The sequence below is a fragment of the Anthonomus grandis genome, chromosome 6, assembly GCF_022605725.1.
Source record: "Anthonomus grandis grandis chromosome 6, icAntGran1.3, whole genome shotgun sequence".
NCBI classification, from domain to species: domain Eukaryota; kingdom Metazoa; phylum Arthropoda; class Insecta; order Coleoptera; family Curculionidae; genus Anthonomus; species Anthonomus grandis.
Window position 1 is genome coordinate 20,843,283 of NC_065551.1, and position 20,293 is coordinate 20,863,575.

Here is a 20,293-nt window from a genome sequence, read left to right on the forward strand (position 1 = left end):
ACAAGCTAAAATAATTTAAATTTAGAGCTACTGGCACGATAAGGGAAAATCGGACTGCCCGGTGCCCATTACAATCAACCAAGGAACTGGAAAAAATGCCTCGTGGATCATATGGTTTTAGATTCGACATCAAAAATGAAATACTAATTGTTAAATGGAATGACAATAAGTATGTTTCAATGGCCACTAATTTTGATCACGTAGAGCCAGTAGCCTCAGTTCCATGCTGGAATAGGAAGGAAAAAGCTCGCATGCCAGTTTCCTAACCTAGACTGATATACAACTACAATAAATACATGGGAGGAGTGGATCACCATGACTGGCTTTTGGAGAAGCATAGCATCGCCATCCGAGGCAAAAAGTGGTCACCAGTACCACTTTTATTTATTCACAAGGATCATAGATATGGCAGTAATAAATTCGTTGCAGCTTTACCGAAGAATCAATGGGAAGAAATCAATAAATTTAAAAGATTTTAGGCGCGAGATTGCAGTAACCTACCTCAATAAGCTTGGTCATGGACGAAGTATGATGAAAGGTAGACCCCTGAGCTTACCATCAACCTCCAAATCACGCGTACCTGATGAAGTTAGACTTGATGAAAAGGGGCATTTTTTGGAAAAGAGAACCAATCAAAGAAGATGCCAATACACTTCTTGTAAAAGTCGCCCACTTACTTACTGCAAAAAATGTAACATTACGCTTTGCACCACCTGTTTTGTAAAATATCACCGCAAAAATTAGATATTGTACAATTTTACAGTAATAAAAAACATATTTTTTTATTAAAAAAAAAATCAATTATTTGCCCAGCGATCTATTTATAGATCATCTTTTTTTGAAAAAACAAAAAAAATTCTTTAATTTTTTTTTGGCTAAAAATTATCCAAAATAACATGGCAAGACTATTTTTTCAACGATTTTCAAAAAAAAAAAATATATATATATATATATATATAATATAATATACATAATTTGGGCGTTAATGGGTTAATAATTATCTCGTTGATACCAGTCTTTGGCTTTAGAGGAAATAGCTCGACTGCAAATGCTGTGTGTGGGCTGTGTGATTACATAGTCGAGGGCTTTGGGAGCGGCGATTTTGTTAGTGGTACATTTCGTGACCTATCTCTAGGGCCTTCGACTGTGTTTCACATGATATTTTGGTGAAAAAGCTGGAGTCTTAGAGTTATGAGACATGGGGTGCCACAGGGTTCTATCCTGGGGCCTCTGCTCTTTTTCATATAATTACATAAATGATATAAGAACATCTATGGCCAAAAGTAAAGTAACTCTTTACGCGGATGACACTAGCTTTCTCCTCCGTGCAAAAAACTATGAGAGTTTGATGGAACGAGTGGGTGAGTACGCAGAGGTAATGAATGGCTATATGAGGAACATGTTGAATTTAATTGTGGAAAAAACTGAACATGTAATGACATACCACGCTCTTATCCATTCAGTCTAACCTTAGAGTTGGATTTCTTTGACTGAGAACGTCAGGAAGCGCAACTCTCCATTATACAGCAGTATTTTTTAACAATCTACTCCTGAAAATAACCCACTACTATGTTTAAAAATGTACTCACTCATACGTACTCACACTATTATGTTTAAAAAAAAATTAAAATCTAAAAAATAAAAGTTAAAATTTGATAAATGAAATTTTTTATAGCATAAATGAATTCTTAGCCTGCAATATAAGGGATAGTGACTTTCCAAATTAACTTGATTCATGTACTGTATAAGATTTTTATTGAAATTGTATATACTTAGGGTAGTTTAGTCTAAATGATATAGTTTTGTACTTTTATTCTAAGATAGTAGTTAGTAATTTATCTGTAAGACTTTCAATGACATTTTTGTTCATTTAATGACGATTTTTAAAACCGTTTTTTTTTTAATTGAACTTAAAAAAAAAACAGTTTTTTTATAATGAATAATTCTATTGTCTTTGTAGAAAGTTCGCGTTCTTTTATGTCAATCAAGATATCATTCTTTGAGGAGAAAATTTGCCAATTCCTGAGTTTTTAAATTTGAGCGTGGCATCTTTTTTCTGAAATAAAGGTTATTATTTTATTAGGGAATAATGGCCACTGTACCTTTCGTTCAATGTGACTACTGTACCAAAATATCGTTCCAAAATATTTTCATAACCTTTAGAAACATTTTTACTTCATAAATGCATAACTCTCGTAATAAACTTTTCTTAAAAAACAGCAGCTAAAAAAAAACAGATCAACTTACTTACCCAAAATGGAAATAAACACTCTGGCCACTGTAGCTGGGCCGACCAGTATTGGCGGACTCCATCTAGGCTGTTATTTTTAAATTCATAAAATTGACTTAATTTCCTATTATCTAATTTATTTCTTACAATCATATTTTAGCACCATTACAGGAATTATATCATTGCACTTTATGTTTATTCAATTTAAATAAAAACGACACTGAACACTCATACGGTTTGTCTACAGCCGCTTTTGCAGATCAGAATACTTGTCATCCATGCGGTTTAACTGAGACCACTTCATATTATTTGTCCTAAAGGTTTAAATTGGAAAGAAAATAAACAAAAATAATTCCTAAAAACGTATATTATTAAATATGAACTATAATAATACAATAACTCCAATTTAGAATGTATATTTTTTGTTTTTACAAAGATCAACTAACTCCTCATATATATTACATTTTAAAAATTATTTTAATAAACTATTTACACAATATACATTTATAAAAAAATCACGAGTAACCATTACATATTTTGTTTTAAAAAGAAAGCTATATATAACAAAAATAAACGCAACTAATATAGTTGAGGCTTATAAAAAAAGGGTCCTTTGCACGACTACAGCTATTTAAGAGATTTAATTAAGTTCAAATTTTAGTCGAATTATTTTTATACCCTATAGTCTCCTGTAGTCCAGCAAAAGACTATGGCTCTTTCAAATAATATATTTCATATACAGTAAAATATTTTGTCATTCAGTAGAAGCGCTAGGGGCTTCTAAAGAACAATGATCCGTTAACAATGTTGTAAGAAATATGGTAACAAAGTAAAAAAAGAAATTGTACTAAAGATATAACAGTAATATGATTATTAATATTACATTATGATACAGTATTGCATCCGTTTATTAATTTATTTAAGACAAATCTGTTGGCAGATGTATGGAAATAAGTGCATTTTACGTATTTTTAATTTTCCTTGGGGATTTATTGCCCCTGAGAATTATTAATTTAACACGTTAATTGCCACATTAGGTCGTTTGGAGCCGACGCGACAGTACGACAAAAGATAAACAAACATTTACAGTATTTTCGTGACGAATATATGGTACATTGATTTGAATTAGTAATTTAATGGGTCGGTGTTACGAAAACTCTTATACAGATAACGGTAAAAGTAAACCCAACTTAGAAAGATAGCAATATTGGAGGACATAACTAATGTTGTAAAAAGAGAATATTCTCGTCGTAAATTTTCTAGTGTAAACTAATTTTTTTTACTTCGTATCTCAGAAACCGAAGTAAATCTAAAAATTGAGAAGAAAGAGGGCATCATACAAATTATTATAATTTAAAAAATACAGTTTCCTTGTGGGAGGATATGTATATTGTTTTTGCCAATAGTAGAAGAGCGTGGGGAAAACTCGACAGGTGGCTAAACTTTGTCAATGCGCTGTGCATAAAACGCAAATATCACGTATTTTAATATTTTGACGTAAGCATTAAGTTTTATTTGAGTAAGATTTTTGTTTAAAAAGAGGATGGATTTTTTTTTCCAGTAATACTCAGTAAGTAAAGTATCTGTCTATCAAATGTATACATGTTTTTACAACTTGACAGGATAACCTTGACACTGTCGAACTTGCCCCGCCTAATGCAATTAAGAGTTTTAAGTTTAATTCTTGTTTTTAGAAATTATAAAAAGAAAGAAGCAAAGTGATGTCTATGAAGAAGGACTGAATTCAAACCTTCTCAAAAATTCCCAAAAAAATATGGCGTTCCTAGAAATACGATTCGCTATTGGTTGCAGAAACAAGGCATTCCTGAGAAACATATCAAGGGACGATTCAAGCCATGTTTAATAAACAACGAAGATAGGAGTTAAGAAATCATATTGTGTCCTGGAGGCTGGCCTTCCAGTATGCAGAAATAAATGATTTGCCAAATCCATTTAATAAGCAAAAAAATTTGTTGGTAAAGACTGGCTAATTTCATTTAACCGAACGGTACATTTGACATTAAGAACTCCAGAAGAAGAACCCTCACTCCTCTACTGAATCGTTTTTTCTTTATTCTACAAAAATCTAGGGAAAACTATTGATTTTCACTGTCGAGGATGCTTAACATAGATGAAACTGGATTTTCTATTGTGCAAAAAACCTAAAAATATTATTGCACAAAAAGGCATCAAACAAATTGGCTGAATTACATCAACAGAAAGAGGAAAAAACATTACCATGATAGCTACCATAAGTGCAGCGGGAACATTTATTCCTCCATTTCTTATTTATTCAAGAACAAGCATGAACCCTCAATTAATAGTTGAAGCATTTCCTAACACTTTGTGTTTTATAATCCGTGAGGTTAGAGTGATGGTGACTTGTTCCTTAAATTCCTAAATCGTTTTGTTAAGTGAGTTTCGCCATCTAAAGAAAACCCGGTTTTACTGATATTGGATTAACTTACTTACTGCAGGAGTAATGGCATAAATAGGATAAGTTTTTGGAGCCTTTCATCGAAGATGAATATATTCATGACAAATCATCCACGATTTTAAACACAGTTAAATTGTCTCCTCTGCCGAAACTCAAAATTGTTGACCCAATAAAACGAAAAAGGAAACAGGAAAAATTAGAGGGAACCACATCTTCTCCTTATAAATCCGAACTTGAAATGAACTAGCTATCATAAAAAAATCGGTAAAAGGAAGTTTCGAAAACACGCAAGAGTTTTTCGAAAGAAAAAAGGAATCTTAAAAGAGTCAAGAGGATGAAAGTGAGACTTTCTGTATTTATTGTGGTGGTAATGGACTAACAGAAGATAACTGGATTGCCTTTTTTTGGAATTCTGGAATGTCTTCTATGGGTCCATGAGGATTTTACAAATTTTGAACAAAAATCCGACACATTTTGTTGTGATTTATGCAGAAAATATTTTTTTTCTATAACAATTCATTGTGCAATTTTCCCCATAGATGGGAGCAAGTTCGTCATTTGGCACTAATACCAAAAAAATTAATTTAAGAGAAATGTTTCATGGCTTTGACCGTCGGGAAATCTTGCAACTTTAGATAAAATTACTGAATATACTGTTACTCCTGAGCGATACGTTGCAACGATCCATAACTTCCTCACAGCAAAACTTGACCGTTTTCCAGTGAATGCAACACACTTTTTTAACAGAACAAGGTAACAAGCCATACTGAAGAATTTCAATGAATGCTTAAAATGCCTTATTCCCAGGGTATATCGTTTCTTGTAACGGGAATGTTGGTCAGTTGGCCAACTCGGTCCCCTGACTTTAACCGTCTACGACTTTAAACACAAGAGTTTTGTGCATCAGATTCACCGAGAACAACACGAGATTCGTAACGAAATTGCAGCAATACCTATCGATATGCTGCAAAGAGTTATGCAAACATTTTAGGATCGACTTGAACAATGCATAAATGTCAACGGAAAACATTTGGTGGATGTAGTTTTTATGAAATAAAAACTTTTATTTGAATGTAAATCAAAAATTTTTCCGTTTGACTGCCAGATCCTGTAGAAATAGATTTTGAATCTGAGTTCGAAGGCTCATCTTTTTCAGATTAGATTATATTTTCTATACAGGGTGATTCAAAATTGAGTGCAAAGATTTCAAGGGCGTATTTACCATCCAAAAATAAGAACTTTTTTTCATATAAACGTATATCCTAACTTGCTACGTTTTCTAGATACAGAGTGTAAAAGTTTTTTAATAAAATCGTTTTTTTATCAATTATTCAAAATCCTTTCAGCCGATTTAATTAAAATTTTGTAGGCTTATTTGTCGTCATAAAGACCCTCCTTTGGTGGGAATAAAATAAATTTATTAATTTCAATGGCGTTTCAGGTTTACCTACTTGATACTTATAGGTAAAATTATGGTACGCCTCCGCTTTTTTGACAATTTAATATTTTTTTTTAGATTAAGCGTTCAATAATGTAACTTTCTTGCCTCTTGAGCCTTACTGGTATCTAGCTTCGTTTCCAGGAAGAAAATCAAAATCTGTTCCTGGCCCTATTAAAACAAATAATAAATTCGCATCGATTATTGAGATTCATTTAATTTCTTTTAAAAATTTAACTTAGCCTAAGTAATAGATACATACAAAAGCAGATTTTTGTAACAAAAAAAAATTATTAAAAAACTTTTGCACTCTGTATCTAGAAAACGAAATAAGGACACGATTTTATGAAAAAAACTTATTTTTGGCTGGTAAATACGCCCTTGAAATCTTTGCACTCAATTTTGAATCACTCTGTATATAAAAAACACTGTTGTTTCTACTTATAATTTTCAGCAATTTCATGATTCCTAATACAGATAATAAGGTTCATTCTGAAAAAATTCTCCATATCGAAAATATTCTCCGATTTTTCATTATCGAGAATTTTCCATCACTAATAAATACCATACAGCGGCACATGCTTCAAAATTTGTTTACGCTATTGAATTTATAGACATATGGAAAAATTGGGAAAAGTTAAGACAGTACGGCCAGGTCTGGTGATTTTTAAACAAAACCTGAAGACAATAAATATTGTTTGGAAAAAAATTATGAAACAAGCAAGTTCTGAGTCTAAAGACATTTATGCCTACTTAGAAAATCACAAGGGTATTAAAATGGGCTACTGGGAAAATTTTAATAACAAGCAGGCAACTTCTCAAGTACATTTTAGGGAAAAAATAATTCCAGGCCTAGCAACACTGTGTCAAGATTAGTGTATACATGGATCAGTAAACACACATCAAAAAACGTCAAAATCACAATGGATTAGAGTAAAGTAAAATTGCGCGAGATTGAAGATGTCCACCTTTGCAACCAAAGACACAAAAGTCGACCGGAAAAATTATGGCTTTGTGATGCTCATAATCCCTGAGAACCTTCAAATGGGAAATAAATTAGATAGCGATTAATAAATGAGATTACTTGATCGTGTGAGCGGAAATTGCAGTCAAATAGCCAGACATGAAGCAGAAAACACTACGACAATACACCCAAATATACAAGAAATTGAATGAATTGAACTTTGAATTGCTTCCTCACACTCCATATTTTCCAAACCTTGCTCCTAGTGACTACTCAAGATGCCTCAGGGAATTCTTTCCTGCCCTCACTATAAAATTTACACGCCAAATATAATTTCTAGTTCAGAAGACCATGTATTGTACACTGCCATAAGATTATATAGTTGCCGTGGCGCAGGAACGGTACACAGCTTTAAAACAAAATTTGGATGTAAAAATACCTTGTGCAGTTAACGTGTTAAAATCCTAATTTAAATTAACTGAGAAAGCTTGGTTGTATTTTCCAGTTATTTACATTTTTTTCCAATATTTATTTCTATAATAGTAATAGTAATAATAATAAATTTGTTATATATTATATAAAAGGCACTTAGGTTTTATACTTGGCAGTCTTATTAGTTAAAATATCTAAAAAAATTCTTAGAAAATACAATCAAGATAACCAAACGGTAGTCACACATCAAAGCACCAACATTTGTACCAATTTGTCTTATAAAAGGAAAATAACAAGAGAAAAAAATAAATAATTAAAAAATACTTGCGTGAATATTCTACTATAAAAAAGGCATTCAGACCTCCACTCCCAGTGTCCTATCTACAACATACTTATATGGCTGACTTTTGTCACTAGTTCCGTTTTCCGTTTTTTGTTCGGTTCCGTTTGGGGTTTGGCTGGAACTTTCACTGGTACTTTGCTGCGCGATTTCGTACGATTCTTGAGGTTTTTCCGTTGAATTCGGATTCTCCTCCGATGGTAAAACAGGTACGGTCAAATGAGCGGTGGTGAAAAACGCCATCTTTTCTCTGAAAATAATAATATGATTATGTACTAAATCTTATATTTTAAAAGGTATTGTAGGTGCGTTTTTTGATAACTCAAATAAAATTTAGTAACACTACTAGATCTCGTAGAAAACTAAAAATGTGGCAGCAGATAACTCGTTCTTCAACATTTTGTATTTTCGACAATACGGCTTCAAGGCTGTAATCAGATATATCGCAGCATTGTAATGTAAAAGGAACACTTAAGTCGAGATATCATAGAATAGTACTCAGCGAAGGCGGTTCACGCGTATAGAGATGGCCAGGGTTTATCTTGAAAGGAGCAAGTGCAAGGTATGTACAATTTAATCTAGGTTGGTCCAGATTTCATTTATCCAGAATAGTTGTTTTGTGTTTGAGTGGAAATTAATGGAAATTGGAATATTAAAGGTAGTCTTGCTCGCTAAGCCAACCAGGGGTATAAAGTTCATGTCATTTCTTAGTTTTCACTGGCAGTTTCAAGTCATTTCTAGTTTGTCCCAGGCAGTTGAAGCATGTCTGATTTCTCTGAAGCAGTGAAAATCGAAAATGATTTCTACTGCCCTTTGACAAACCAGAAATGATAAAAACTACATGGGCTACTACTAAAACTACACTCCAAGTTCCTGGAATATCTCATAAATGACTTCAACTGCCGGGAACAAATCAAAAATTACATCAAAAGCCTGTAATAAGCTAGAAATGATGAAAAAATCAGAATAAAAGAATGGATAAGATGTTTCTTGATTTTCTTAAATGCCACAGCCCAGTCTGAATTCTAAGTAAATTTTGTATTTTGCGCATCAGAGCGGTAAACTGAACCTAGAGAAGTTAGGCACAAAGGAACAATAGCAAGACGCCATACAGACTATGCATCTAACTTTTATAGCATTAATTGAAGAAGGTATTATTTATAATTTCCTCTACTTTTTCAAGATCAACAAGCAGTCCTGAGGAGTTGAATACAGATCCCACGTACTTCAATTCAGGGTTATAAAGCTAACACATATCGGTGTTAAGAGCGAGCCTTGCAAGAGTTACTCGCTTAACTTTCTGTAATACCTCGAAGTGTTTTTGGCAAGTAGCATGTATGGTCAAGATTAACAAATTCGAACTGCTATAGATCGAGCTCGATTGAAAGAGACCTCGAGTTGGAACGTCTGATGCGGTTAAAGTGAAAATCCTAGCAAGACATTGTGGTCTATCGTGTCTGAGCTAAATAACAATTAAAAAAAAGATTTTTTGAATTTAATATAGAGAATAACGGCTTATTAATTACAAATCCTATAGAAGTAGCTAATTTTTTTAATAACTCTTTTATTGAAGAATCTAAAAATATTCTAAGCACTTTAAAACAAAATAAATATATTTCATCTAATATCCAGAATATTTCTATGCATGTTTTTTGCATTGTGGCTTTCAGTGGTGGAATCCTAAATGTTATAAGAAATAAAATGAAAAATAAAAAGTCTGGAGGACCTGATAAAATTCCGTTATCTGTATTTAAAAATACCTCGAAGGCTTGCATCAGACCACTAACATATTAGATTAATATGTCATTCGAAAAGGGAATATTACCAAATTCATTAAAAAATTGTAAGGTTATTCCTGTTGAGAATTATAAACCAGTAGCTTTAACTTCCTGTTTCTCCAAAATACTGGAATATGCAATGCTTGATAGGCTTTTAGCTTATCTAATAAATCATAAAATATTTTCGGAAAGACAACATGGTTTTCTGTTTAGTACATCTACCTCTTTTGTCATTTTATCGTTTTTATCTGAGGATATCGATGCACTTGAGGCAGGTGAGCGCCCAGTGGCGATCTTTCGCGACCTAAGCAGGGCGTTTGACTGTGTCAGCCATCGTACGGCATTAGAGGTGTCGTCTTAAAATGCGGGTCCTTTTTTATATCGGACACAATACATGGAAATAAGAAATAAATTAGGTTTATATTGTTGAAACAATCTTCACACTGATTTGGGAGTATCCCAAGGTTCGGTGCTCGGGCCTGTATTATTTCTTATATTTGTAAATTCATTGCCTACAGATTTACTGTATATTGACGTTATTATGTACGCGGATGATACATCAGCCCTTGTTCGACAACAAAGTGCAGAAAATATGCACACTGTGGCATGAGCGAAATAGTTGGTTTACTCTAAATGAACTTTTTCTTAATACGGAGGTCATTGAGGTCAATTAAATCTTGACCTTGACATGCATTTAAGCAATAATGGTAGTTTCTTGCAACGTCAACAAACAGTAAAGTTTCTTGGCTTGATACTAGATGACACTGTTTCATGGGAGGCACATTATAATGATTTGTTATTAAAATTACGTAGTCTTTGTTATGCCATGAGAAATATTAGGTCCTTAATAGATAAAAGCCAGTTAGTTTGTGTATACTATGCCATAATCCACTCTAGGATTCTGTATGGAATCCAGTTCTGGGGTTTTTCGGCGTTAAACAAGTTATTAGATGTATGGCGGGAGTACCCCCTAAAAGTTCCTGCAGATTACTTTTTAGTCACTTAGAGATTTTACCTGTTTCTTGTATACATGTATATATTTCAGGTGTGTTTATTTGTTTTTAAAAATCTTAATTTATTTGTTTGACAAATAGTTTTTTTTTATAATTATCCAACTAGACTAAAAAATGATTTATCTTTGTTGCGTATTAGATTAACTCTTTCAAAAAATGTTGTCTTAAAAATATGTCCAAAAGTATTTAACAAATTACCAAATGACATAAAAAATTGCAATAGCTTGTCAACATTTAAAAAGAAATTTGAAATTAAATTTTAGTTTTGAAGTGTGATATTAAGACTTACTTTTCGGAGTAGTACATAACTAGCTGTAACATATATATTTATTTCTGTTTTATATGCTTAATCACGTTTTTGAGTATGTAAACTAGATTTAGTCATAATGTAGATTAAGGTATATAATGTTTGCAATTTTAGCTTCTTTGAACATGAACGAATTCCATAAACTGTATTGTGTCAATTTTGGATAATAAAGATTTGAATTTGAAGGACGTGACTCTTTTGATATAGGAATTTGTTAGTACGAGACGTAATGTCTAGTATTGTTAAAATTTGTTGAAGACGACCAAGGAGAGTGGAATGGTTCGATTATATCGTTAGACAACATTTTTTCTAGAGACAAACTATCAGGAGATGGCTCAACAACCTCTGCTGAATAAAAGATGAATCTGTCTTAATTTTGAAGTTTGGCCCTAGACGGGACTCGAGCTCACTTTAATGCCAAAATTCCCTTCTAATTAAATAATATTAAGAAATTGCAACTTACTTGAAAGAAATTACATCCGGCCTCCCATTCCCAGCCTTTGTTTTCCTCAACTTATAAATCTCCCTCGACACCTTCCGTAGCATCTTCTCCACCCTCTTCTCGTCCGGCGTCGTCTTTTCAGCATACGCCAACAAACTCTGAAACTGTTGATTCTCCAATAGGACGGCCGCGACCTCCGTATCCCCTTGTTCCTTAGCCACCTCCAATCTCTGCTTCAGCTCCCTCAGTCGTACCACTTCCGAGTTCAACATCTCTAAGCGGGTGTGTTGCGCCTGCAAATCCAACTCCAAATCAATAGACGTTCTCGGGGTTTGGGGAATTTGCGTGTGCGATTTCCCGATGTTGGAAAGTTGGGCCATGGAGCACGACGGTCTTCTGAACCTTAAAGATCTTCTTTCGACCGCGTGACGTTCGAACGGTTTACTCCCTCGCCTATAGAGGGGCATAGCGCTATCACTATCGCTCCTATTTAGTTTGCAAATGTAATCGTGTTTGGATACGTGGGCACTTGGGGAGAAAGTTTGGCTTCGCTTAATCGCTCCACGATCTTCCGCCGCGTTGTTTTGCACCATTTTCATGTGTTTGGCTTGTTCCGGGTTGAAAATGCATTCCGTATTGGTTTGTTTGTCTGAGTATTTCTCTTCCTCGACCACGTCGAGTTTCTGCGGCAATTCTACATCATCTTCATCTTCAAGCTCGTCGTCAGATTCTTCCGATTCGTCGGCACTATCGTACTCCTTAGTAGATTTGAGGCAGTTGTACAGATCGTCGAAGTTGAGATTCATTCCCGAAGGAATGGTTGTGCCCTGATTGCGAGTTAAAGTGCTGGTTTGGGACGAGCTGACGGTGGAATCGTCAGAACTTTCCTCTTTGCCGCTGTGTTCTTGTTTTTCCCGCGTTATCGATACTTCCGAGGATTGTTTTGGGTGTACTGTTGTTACCGTTCGGGCTTCTTCTAACAGGCTGAGAATGTTGTACCATTTCTGTGTTGTCGAGTGTATATTGAAGTCTGCTAAGCTTACTTGGGCACATCCCTGAGAAGAAAAATTGAGTTAATCTTTCGGTCATGCACAAATTATTATATATCAAATAGTTATTAGATATATTTGTTAGATTAAAGCTGGAATATTTTTTTTCACCAAATTTAATATTGCCAACTTTAATTTTGGCTTAATTTAGACCCTTTTTGAAACTACAAAAATTACTAAACTTATAATATATGATTGAAATGGATCAAAATTTGATTCCTACGGAATCTTGAAAACGGTAATTCGATCACCGAAAGGTTGGTTAGAGTTACGTAGATAAATTTGCGTTTTGTTGTTTCTTCAGATCATTATTGGCATATGCCTTTTTTCAAAAAGTTCAAAAGTTGCAACTAAAAATTTTCAGAGGCGATTTAAGTTGTTTTATAAAATTGATTGAATTAATTGCTAATTAATTTCTCTCTCTTTATCTAACGCAAGGACAAAGACAACAAACCCGAGATCTTCATTCAAAGACCAGTGATTTTCTCTTTCTTTTACAAAATTTATGTAATTCAATGGTTTTATCTCTTTCTATATAAGATTAATTCAATTGATTGCTTATGAATTTTTTTCTGTGTCTGCCAAATGCAAAGACAAGGTTAGCGAAAAATTGGCTAGCGGTTTTCCCTCTGTTTTACAAAATGTATGTAATAATTGCTAATAACATTTTCTCTCTTTCTCTGTCTGATGCAAGGACAAATATAATGATAACTAAAAATAACCTCTCAAAGGCCATCTCTTTTTTACAAAATTAATTTGATTAATTGCTTGTAAATTTCATTCTGTCTCTCTGTCTAATGCAAAGACAATGGTAACTAAAAATCATCTCTCAAATGCCGGTAATTTTATTTCTTTTCTACAAAATTGATTTAATTAATTCCTAAATGAATTTCTCTCTCTCTGTCTGTTAAAAGCAGGGAAAATGCTAACTAAAATATCCTTACTTCAAAGCCAGTGATTTTCCATTTTATTTACTAATTTATGTTATTAATTGCTTATGAATTTCTCTCTTTCTGTGTCGATTTAATGCCAGGACAAATACAATGATTACTAAAAATCATCCCTTAAAGGCAAGTAATTTTCCCTCTTTGTTACAAAATGAATTTAATTGATTGATTATAAACTTCATTCTCTCTCTCTCTAATGTAAAGAGAATGGTAACCAAAAATCGTCACTTGAGACCAATAAATTTTCCTCTCTTTTACAAACTGTATGTATAATTATTTGCTTATAAAGTACTTTCTCTTTCTCTGTCTAATGTAAGGATAGATACAATGTAACTAAAAATCATCTCTACGAAATTAATTCAATTGCTTGCGTATGAATTTCTCTCTTTGTTTGCCAAATGCAAAGACAATGGTAACTAATCACTTGAAGACTAGTGATTTTCCTTCTCTTTTAAAAAGTTCGTTTTTCTTAATTGCTTATAAATTTCTCTCTCTTTGTCTAATGCACAATAAAGACAAAGATAAGTAAGTAAGACCAGTGATTTTTTATTTCTTTTTAACAAAATTGATTTAATCGATTGCTTATTTATTTTTTTCTGTCTGTCTAATGCAAGAACAATGATAACTAAAAATGTCTTCCAGAAGACCAGTGAGTTTCTCGCTTTCTGCTATCGTTCTACAAGGACGATGATAATAGTTTTATTTCCTTTCTCTTTTACAAAATTGATTTAAGGGATCTCATTTTCCCACTCTCTCATTGATAGACCAATTGATTATTATGACTAAAGTGTCCTCTTGATCTTATAAAAAAAACCCTTAATAACAATAATTACAGTCTCTTGTTGTTGCAGCACATGTGTGCGAAAAAAAAAAACTAAATTTTTTATTACACTTTTTTAGTGTTTCAAATTCTGAGTTATCTGGGCAAACCGTAGTAAACTTACAAGATAAATTTGGAAATTATATAAAGGTGAGCGAATAGAACTTTTTGCAATATAAAAGTTTAAGTTTTATGACTTTTATTTGGGGTTAAAGATAATCCAACATTATTTTTAAATATAAGTATTTTATCTACATTGTTACTTACCACACAGATATCTTGGTGCCCCTCTGATTTACTCCAAACATTGACCTGCAATGTTTTCGCGCAAATCCTGTTAGAAGGCACTGGAATGTTGAACATATCGCAGAAGTTTGCTTTTCTGAGGTCCCTGACTGGTTTCGTACACCACGATTGGGGCGGATTGGCCGGCAGGAGAGCCGTTTTTATATACCTAAAAGATTTGTTTAAATAATTCAATGATTCGCATTCAAAAAATGTATTTATTTAGTGCTAAATATATTGTTATCATCGAAATGTGGGGTAAAATAATTCAATATAGTAAAACTATAAATAATAGAACATTATTTAATGTTTCTACATGCTGTTAAATGGAGGAAGCCAAAACGGAGTTCACATTCAGTAAATTATGATAATGTAGTAGAAACCAACGTTCTCAAATTATAAAAAGGACTAACAGCAAGCAAATACTAGTAACTGGCCTTTAAAAGTATGAGCTGATAGGCTTAGTTTTTATTATCTGTAGACCATGACTCCTAGGAATCTAGTAGTACTTGCCTGAATTTCATTAATTATCCAAAGTTAAGATAGTCTATTTATTATACATTGTAATTTTTGGTTTGCTATAAAATGATTTATGTGCTTTTGAATCTCAGAAAAATTCAGTTGAATTTAACCTAGAATTTTCACTATTCTAGTTAATTGACGTTGACTCCCGATTATGTAAGTATGTTTGACTTTTGGTGTACACAATTACAAACATTTATGACCAAGCCAGGATTCGAACCTGAAACCACACGAAAACATGCAAATATCTTTTAATCAATAAGAAATATGGTCAATGTTGGGAAATTTATAGAAACTGCCTGATATTCGTGTATATTTAGTTACGATTGGTATGGCTTGACAAATATTGGAGGTTCTTGATTTATCTGTGCCAGAAACAAATCATTTCTTGCGGAATTAATGTTAAAAATTTATTAATGATAATTAAAAGTCGACATTCATGTAAGTCTTCTATTCAGTATGTAAGTGCAACGTGAAGAGATATTTCAATAAATAAGCTAAAGAGTTTTAAAACGGATTGTTAGTTTTTTTGATCAGAAAGTAAAAGTGGCAGTTATCAGCAATAAAAAAGAATCAAACAAATAAGATGTTCCACAGGGAAGTCTACTTGGTTCACTTATATTCATTACATGATAATATATGATGATATACTCATATTTGCCTTTTGCACTATTTTTGAAGAAATTACGGTATAATGAATAGTAGAACTGCCTATGTTTTGAAGCAATATAAATGCTTGATACTCGTGAGTAAAATATGTACAAGAAGATCTATTAAAGGCGGTTTGGTTCTTCATAAACTAAAAACAAGTTGGTAAGTAGTATAAGTACCTAACCTCATTTTTTTAAGCATTTTGTTTATAATACTAAAAAAATATTTATCATTAATTGTTGCTATTAGAGGATTATATTCTATTACGTAGTGATGATGTATTTTTTTCTAAGGACAATTGCATATTAAAGATGCCCAAATTTATTGCCATTTGACCATAGAAGTCTTCAAAAATTTTCCTTGCAAAAATCCATTTTTTCATTTAAATATTTCTTGCTTTAAGTTTTTACATGTGTACTGTAAAGCTAATTAAGCGACTAATCAATTTATAATTTAAATATCTAATAAATATATATTTTAATAATTTGTAAGTTTCCACCATGTTTTTATATTTTTTAAAGATTTTTGTATATAGTTTTTTATAGGTTTTCAAAATCAATGTTTATTTAAAGTTTTTGTTTTGCTATTCTCTTTAATCTAATAACACTTTAAAACCTTTTGAGAAGACATAAAACATGGTATTTATTGCACAGTAGTTTGTTTCTCAATCCCTTTCTGTACAAATGTTCTCAATTTAAACCAAGTAATATTTAATAATTTTTTTTGTGCTGCATGGTATTTTCTTCACATGAATTTATCTTTAGGGAAATAATAAGAAATTGAGTATCCAAAAGTTAAAAAAAAGAAAGCAAATCAATGGTTTATAATGGTCAATACATCCATAGTGTCAATTTGACAAGTTTCAATTTAGAAAATATTACAGTTTAAAAAATGCATTTTGGAATAGCTTTTAGGGAGATTGGTAGAAATATGGAACCGCCAATATATTAATTATAATAATTTTTCTTGTATAGATGTATACTAAAAAAACCCTTAATTTAAGTTATGACAAAAGGGGGAGGATCCACTCGAATGTTGGGGTGGTAGACAATTAGGGATGGCTCACACTCACAGGACAAAAATATGGCGAATCTAGTTTTTCCAACTTTTATATTTGGTATGATATTTACATTTACGGTTTTTAAATTGACATCCTGTATAAATAATTAAATATGCCTAGGATATATTTTAAAAGATGAGTCATATGAATTAAATATATCCCCAATATATGCAACAAATATGCCTAGCAGATATTATAAAAATAAAAAGATGTTCCTGGCATATGCTAATTAGATATTCAAGACATATGCATGCAATGTGTTTGTGCTCTCTAGGTTGTACCAAAGCAAAGATTTTAAACACGAAGAAAGATTGGAAGAAAAGAAGATTTCTGGAAGGAGCTCAAATCACTCAAAACCAAGGAATCTTCAGTCAGCCCAGTGTTCATATTTCCAACATCTGGAGACCACTACTGTCAGGACACTGCAAGATCTAATTTGCTTCATGAATGACTAGATGAGACACACCTCTAGTATAAAATTCTGTAACTTGATAACGGTTGGACTCTTAATCGGAATGTCATGATAAATTTAAAGTCAAGGCAATGAAAGTTTGAAATTGAGATTTACCAATAGCTTTGTTCACGGTTACAGTCCTAGACAAGTTCAGAATTACTTCGCATGCGCATTGAGCGTTCGTGGTGACAGTTCTGAACTTCTAGCTCGAAATCTTGCCGTTCGTGGATGTTTTGTTACTTGTTCAGGATTAATCAATCTGTAACTAGTTTAATCGATCCTTGGATTTTCATTAGAATTTTGAGTTCTGGACTTGCGCAGTAAATTTTTAATGACATATTTAAGGTATGCCGACTATTCACTCTTTTTGTGTTTATTTTCTGATAAGTGGAGCTTATTTCATTTTATTTTAAAATTTCAAATCAATAATAGTTACTATTACAATTAATAATTGCTTCTCCTACTGTTTTTTATTAGTTTTATGGGGAGTTTGCTACTTAAATAGTAATTCCTGTTAATTAAATCGATTTTGTTTTAGATTAGTCGTCCATGATAAAATTACCATGTCTGATTATTTGAGTTCCAGTGATGAGGACTTGGAGAACCTCTTAGAAGTTACTGATGTTCCCAAAAATGTTTGAATGATGAATGAGCTCAGCACTGATGAATGAACTGGCAGACGATTTGCTGCATACCCATATAAAAACAGAAAGGACACTCAGAAAAAATAACCCCATTAAAATTTATTACAGTATTTCTTAGCCATTTCTCTGTTTTAAATCCTTACTATTTAAAAAAAGTCCTTCCTAAACGAAAGAATCGAAAAACATAACCTATATTAACCCAAACAAATATTTAGATGTAGACAGTCGTGAATCGTTCGCTTTGGTTGAAATAAATTTCGAACCGGTAATGAATCACGCATGCGCATATCCTTAAAGGATGAAGAGTTCTTCACTGATCCGGGATGCATTCAGAAGTGTCACCGCGAACAAAGCAACTGTCTACCGCTTTCAAAAACATACCATAGCATACTTGTATACTTACACTTCTGAATTCTCCGGGATAAATAACGCATTCAAATTACGGGCCTTCTCGACCGTTACATTGAGCAGTCCGTCGTTCACGACGTATCTAAGTTTAATTTGTACTTGTGCCGTTTCGGTGTCCAGGCTGGAGCCGAAAATGCCCGAAGCGCGTCTCCTATTGGAGGCCTCAAAGACACCAGAGTCTCCCGCCACGGATTCGTCGCTCACCGCTGCTGAAACGGATCGCGTATTCGTCCCGGAGGAGGAGGTTCGGGAGAGGGTGGGTCCCTGGAGCATCTCGTCGTGGTCGATTAAGGGCGGAGGCGTTTCTGAAATTGGTGATAGGGGAGCGTCTCCTGAGCTCTCGTACGAGTATCTGCTGGGCCTTCCCAAGCCGGAACCTGTTGTAGAAAATAGGCTTAGGCACTTCTTTCATTGATAGCAAAGATCGTTAAGGGAAAAAACCAGAATCATTTTATATTTCCGATAGTTTGAAGTTTTTACTGTTACGCGCGTACATCCCCCAATGAGCCCACCAAATTTGAAAAATCTGCGTATCATCCAGCGATACATTTTTCGGAGAACGATCCTAAATTGTGTGTATGTAAAAAACCGATTTTCCAAATAATTCTTCAAAATCATTATGTACTTGATTTAGGGTCCAAATTTATGGCAGTGTATTTTTTTCGAAATGTAATCTCATTTTTTACGCCGACAATTTGAAAAAAAAAATTAAATACATCGTGTCAGTGCCCTTAACTTTCTTAATATGAATTTTCCGCCCTTTACTTATAAAAATTTCTTTTACTATTCTTAGGAGTAATATCACGTCCCGATTTTTTTACACCATTTCAATGACACCTTGTACTTGCTTCTAGCTTATACATACCTTGTGACATATTCGTGGCTTGTGCTTCCAAAAGGTCAGTCAACGGAGACAAACTAGGAATCGCCACCCTTTGCGGCGTATAATTGATATACTCGTTACTACCATTATTCGATATTCTCAACTCTAACAATCGTTCCTCGAGTCTTTGTTCCGATTGCATCCGTCTGTCCTTCTCCACCTGTTCATAGGTGGGTGGAGGCAGTAGACAGGGTAAATTCTCGTACATAGGAGACACGGGCGGCGATACCGAAGATAGCGAACTCCGTGGCGATAATGACGGCTGCGAACGTACTGGCGAAGGTATATGGGTGTTATCAGTATTCTTCAGCAACCGCTCGACCCTCCGGTGCAGATCGGCCATATCCACATTGGAGGATCCAATACTTTGAGTATCTCCCACACATTGAGGCCCTCCGTAGATATCGGTGAAACTCAATCCGGAACTTAGTGAGCCTTTACTGCTTGTTGTCGACAGTGAGCCTAAACTAGAACTGCTGCTGACAGACAACGTGCTGGCTGAGAGTGTTTTAAGTTGAGATTCTAATTGAGTCATGTGCTTTAGGCCATCCTTGAGTTGCTGGAGCAAAAGCTGTTTCTCCTCGTGGAGCCTTAACCGGTCAGCTATCGCTCTGTTTGACATCTCTAAAGCGTTCTTAAGGTCCTGCTCGAGCCTGCGGCACTCCTGTTGGATTTCGCACATCTCTTCTTTCGTTCGCATGCGTGGAGTAATACTTCTTAACTCTCGTAACAGTTGTTCTTTTTCTTGGAATAGTAAAAGTCTGTCCTTGTCCGACTCGGCTTGGCCCGGCTGCACTTTCTCCTCCAGATCGGCGAGTTTTTGCTGGATCATTTGAACTTTCTTACGGGCTTCATCGTATTCCAATCGCATTTTTGCCATTTCGGCCAGTCTAGTACCGATTGGGACAAGTTCGCACGAAAGGTCTGTTTGTGAGGCCGTGCTAAGTTTTTCTTGAGGTATACTTAAGGTGGACACATCCGGAGAACTTTCTGAAAGTTGCAGTCGCGTGAGGTCGTCTTTTAGTTTCGCTAGGGACTGCATCAGTTCCGCTTTCTCTTTTTCTCCGGAAGATAAGGATTTTTGGATGTTTCTCAGTTCAGTCATTATGGCTTGTGCTTCTGATATGTTGTAGACGGTCCCTTGGCCCATACTTAGTTTTTGTTCGACGCTGTAATAGAAGAAATTAGT

At 33.9% G+C, this 20,293-nt stretch overlaps 1 protein-coding gene across 2 annotated transcripts in view; it reads right to left on the reverse strand.

Annotated features, from left to right (window-relative positions):
* Positions 1-2,579: 2,579 nt before the first annotated feature.
* LOC126736979 (protein kibra) overlaps positions 2,580-20,293 on the reverse strand; it is a 91,672-nt gene continuing 73,958 nt past the window's right edge. For both annotated transcript variants that reach the window (XM_050441632.1, XM_050441633.1), the window contains 5 exons: positions 19,087-20,273; positions 18,217-18,598; positions 14,465-14,651; positions 11,403-12,436; positions 2,580-8,091 (listed from right to left, as the gene is read on the reverse strand). In XM_050441632.1, coding sequence (XP_050297589.1) covers positions 7,857-8,091; positions 11,403-12,436; positions 14,465-14,651; positions 18,217-18,598; positions 19,087-20,273 — 3,025 coding nt within the window. In that variant the 3' untranslated portion in view covers positions 2,580-7,856. The remainder of the gene's footprint in view (positions 8,092-11,402; positions 12,437-14,464; positions 14,652-18,216; positions 18,599-19,086; positions 20,274-20,293) is intronic.